This window comes from Morone saxatilis, unplaced genomic scaffold (assembly GCF_004916995.1).
Source record: "Morone saxatilis isolate NCDOM2014 unplaced genomic scaffold, NCSU_SB_2.0 Contig11, whole genome shotgun sequence".
Taxonomy (NCBI): Eukaryota; Metazoa; Chordata; class Actinopteri; family Moronidae; genus Morone; species Morone saxatilis.
Window position 1 is genome coordinate 19,442,410 of NW_023339663.1, and position 4,000 is coordinate 19,446,409.

General features: G+C 45.0%; 1 protein-coding gene across 1 annotated transcript; it reads left to right on the forward strand.

Annotated features, from left to right (window-relative positions):
• Positions 1-1,587: 1,587 nt before the first annotated feature.
• On the forward strand, positions 1,588-3,726 carry LOC118320948 (regulator of G-protein signaling 9-binding protein). The gene is given in 3 exon segments (XM_035652076.1): positions 1,588-1,665; positions 2,895-2,979; positions 2,982-3,726. Coding segments are annotated over 3 exon segments (849 nt in total). The 3' UTR covers positions 3,668-3,726.
• Positions 3,727-4,000: the final 274 nt, after the last annotated feature.

Consider the following 4,000-nt stretch of genomic DNA (forward strand, 5'->3'; position numbering starts at 1 on the left):
TGTCCAGGGTGCACCCTGCCTCTTACCCAGTGTCAGCTGGAATAGGCTCCAGCACTTATAGATAATGATAATGCTACCTTGCATTAGCATTACAAAAATCATTTTCCCATTATTATTGTTTAGTCTTGAATACTTGTGTTCAGCCATGTTACCTCTTGATCATAACACTGCTAATAACACACAATTACACAAGTTAAAAATGGACCAAGAATTAAAAATGGATGGGTCAATAATATCTTGATCTCTGTCAAGATGGAAGTATTTCTCTTCCAGTTAAAGCACAAAAACAAAGTAAAATCCTAATAAAACTTAAATACCTTCACCGTGTGAAAGATGTGGCATTTATTCTTAATGGCAGGGCAAAAAGTAACAATTATAAAAACAATTTTTTGAAGATTCTTTTCACGAGTCAGTGTAAAAACAGTATTAACATCTGGAGCTCCTCCCCATCTTGTTACTCTTCTCTGTGTAACAGCAAACCACAGAGAGCCTCTGCACAGGAAATCATATTGAGTTTTCCATTATGTGTTTGCTCTGAGAGCAATCAGGCTACAGCATGTCTGACTCATCCACACTCATCCTAACACTTGAATCTAACAGACCAGCTTATCAGAAATCTTATTACAGGAATGCAGGCAGACAGACAGACACTACAGCCAATTTTACAATGTAATCCCTCAATACTGTGCCATCAGCAGATCCAAGTAAAGGTCATAAAGCAGAGATTGAACAGATTACCAGGTTAGAGGTCATGTTTGTCTTACATATATATGTGAATTCAGGATTTAAATAATTGAGTTTAAAGAGTGCAATTCTAGTATATTACATTGTACCTTCTTTATCAGTTATAATATACCACACTACAGAACATTCAAAGATTAATCAGTAAGATCAATACATTTATCTAAAACTCAATTTTCAAAATTAAATTTTTGTGTGATAGAAACATAAAATGAAAATCATATGATTTTAAATCTTTCTTAAGAAAACAAAGCAAAACTACAATTCTAAATATAGCATGAGAGACAATGAGAAAATGACAATTTACTGCACTGTCAGTAATTGAATACCTTGTGGAAAAATAACTGAAGAGAGTTTGCCAAGAGGTGAGAGGTTGCCATGGAAACATATTCAAAGGGAAGAAGATCCGTTTGCCAAGATCTTAACAAAACATCTGACTCAGCCAAGATATTTGTTAGTCAGACATCACTAGCATGGCTACCAGGAGCTGAAATATATAGAACAGTACAGTTTACAGTACAGAGAAAGCAAAGGCACATACAGTAAGATTACTGTAAATGAATCTGACCATGGTGAGTCACAGATGTTAGTGCATGGATAATAATTCATCAGATATGAGGGAAATGCATGGCATTTTAGTGAGTGAGTAAATCTGATGTGACCAAAAATAAAGATTTTCTTTTGCAAACTAGAAATAAATGGAACAGAAAAAATAAATCCCCCGTGCCACATCAGATGTCATCTTATGTAAAGCAACCAGCGAGCCTCTCCCTGAGTTCCTCTGCACTTGAGTCCATTAGCTTTACACCGCAGTCAACGGATCATTAGGCCCCATCCGCTTCAATAATGCAAAAAGAGCAAACCAAGCAACACCACAATGCCCTATCTGCCTCTCACCTCTCAACACAGCAGGGTCCTACTGAGGTAAACAACACATTATCAAACTAATACTGTGTGCAGGGACTGGTGTGATAAACTGTGTGCAGGCGGGTGTGTGTCTAATTGACTGCAAGGCATGCAACTATGCAAACAAGCAGAGAAGAAATGAATATGTGGGCTGCCACTTCTGCACACATTTAACATAGTTATTATCCATTGTGTGAGTGAAGTATCTCCTCAGTAAGCAGACCGGTTCAAATGATGAACCTCACCTTTGGCTCTTACAACACTTGCATTATAGATAAACATAAACAACAATGAATATCCTGTTAGTCATCTGCCCCTGCTTCAGTTTATCCGCTAATGTAGTTGACAACATGCGCTGGGGGTTCCTGATGACAAACGGCAGGTAGTGAGTGGCACATAGGTTAGGGCGCTTGTGATTTGACATCACAACGCTGATGGATGTCACCGCCCTGCCCACATCAGGACCAGAGCAGCCAATGACGGGATGCATTTAAACCCAGACGCCCGTGTGAGCGAGCCAATGGGAGCGGATCTGCTTTGTTTCCCTGCCTGCATGACTCTGTTTAGTGCGCACATGTGACCACAGAAGGCGCTTGCTGGTATTTAAACATCATCGATTGGGCTCAGGAGTGGACGGCTACCCCCCGAACAGATAAACAAACCAAAACCAAAAACCCACAATGGCTTCCCTTAACTCCCCGTGACGGACGCTTTGACCCCCCCTTTTCCCCTCTCTTTTTAACCTCCCTCCATCTCTACCGGACGCGCATCATCTTTTTTTTTATAACATTAACGGACTTATGGTTAAGCTGCTGACGGAAGAGGCGCCGTGTTCTCTCTCCACGGATGACACCTGTAGCTGAATCTGGATCTCATTCCCATAAAAGAAAAAAAAAGGTGGGGGGTAGGTTGGATTGTTTCACATCCAGTCACCATCCGCACCCTGCAGGAGAGGTGCTCCGCGGCGCTGTTTGATCTCGAGTGGGTGAAGCGCAAAGGTAGCCTAAAGCCATTTAACGGACGCATTAATTTCTAAGCCGCTCTCTGTGGCTGCTTGCAGACAGGAAGGAGCATGGATAGAGAGGAATTTGCTCTGACTGGTGCGTTGAGGGGATTTGTAGTGCTGGGGGTGTGCTCCTGTGGAAACTAAAGTAAGGACAGTGGGCTGAGGCGCCGTCACTAACAGCTCGCCATTTCTCTTCAAGCTTCTTTTTTTTGTTTAATATTTTATATTCTTCGGCGAGGAGATTAAGAAATGTTCTTTTTCATCATGGGGAAAAAAGACGCAGTGCAAAACAATGCTGGACGCTTTGAACAAAGTGACCGCTTGCTACAGCATCTGGTCATCGCCTGGGGAAACACTCCGACTCGCAGAACCTGCCAGGTTGAGGAGCTGAAGAGGACCCGCAAAAAGGCCCAGGAGCTGGCCGTGGCCAACAGGACTAAACTGACCTCTCTGCTCAAAGACAAGACCATCAGCAAAGAGGACCGAGCCGAGTACGAGCGCCTGTGGGTGCTGTTCTCCAGCAGCATGGAGCTCCTGGAGGTGGACATGAAAAGGTCCCTGGAGATAGGGCAGGATTTCCCCCTCAAGGTGCCGACGAGACACCTCATCCAGACGGGGATGACAGGCAGCACCACCACCGTGGCGGCCCGGGCCATGAGCGTGCAGAACATGAAGTACGAGGCGGACAGCAACATCGACACAGCCGACCTCCGGGACCTGCAGTCCGAGATCTCCCAGGTCACCCAGATGATGGAGGAGATGGAGATGAAGGTGCAGGTTGCGCCGTGGGCCGTGGAGGCGAAGCAGGAGGCGGGCGCAGAGCTCAAGTCCAACATGAGCGTCGGGAATTCCTCCGTGGGCGTCATCTCCATCTGCGAAGAGGAGCCCAAAGAAGAAGAAGGAGGAGGCGGCAGCAGGGATCCTGGCTTCGCCTCCATCTGCGCCGTGTTTGTGTTCTTTGTCATAGTCACAGTCGCTGTGGTTCTGGGATATTTGGTCGTCAATATGTCCTGAACTGTCTGACCCGCAGCCCACCCTGACGGACACCCTGCGCGGACGCCACACCGGAGCTCGTTACGTTACGTCGTGGTTTCACAGAGGCCAGCAGCCTACACATGAGAGAAAGAGATTTTTTTTTTTTTTTTTGTAAGTGGGCATAAGGGGCTGGAAATTTGCAGACACACAAAGTTATTAATCTTCTCTCGGATTCGTGAATGTTGGAGTTGAGGCACTAGATAAAATGTAGAACAATGTAGGCCAGTGTGTGGAGAGAATGGACGTCTGGCACAATTTGAGGTTAAGTTTTTTGAGGGGCCAGGGGGTCGTGGTATTTTTGGAAGAAGGGGG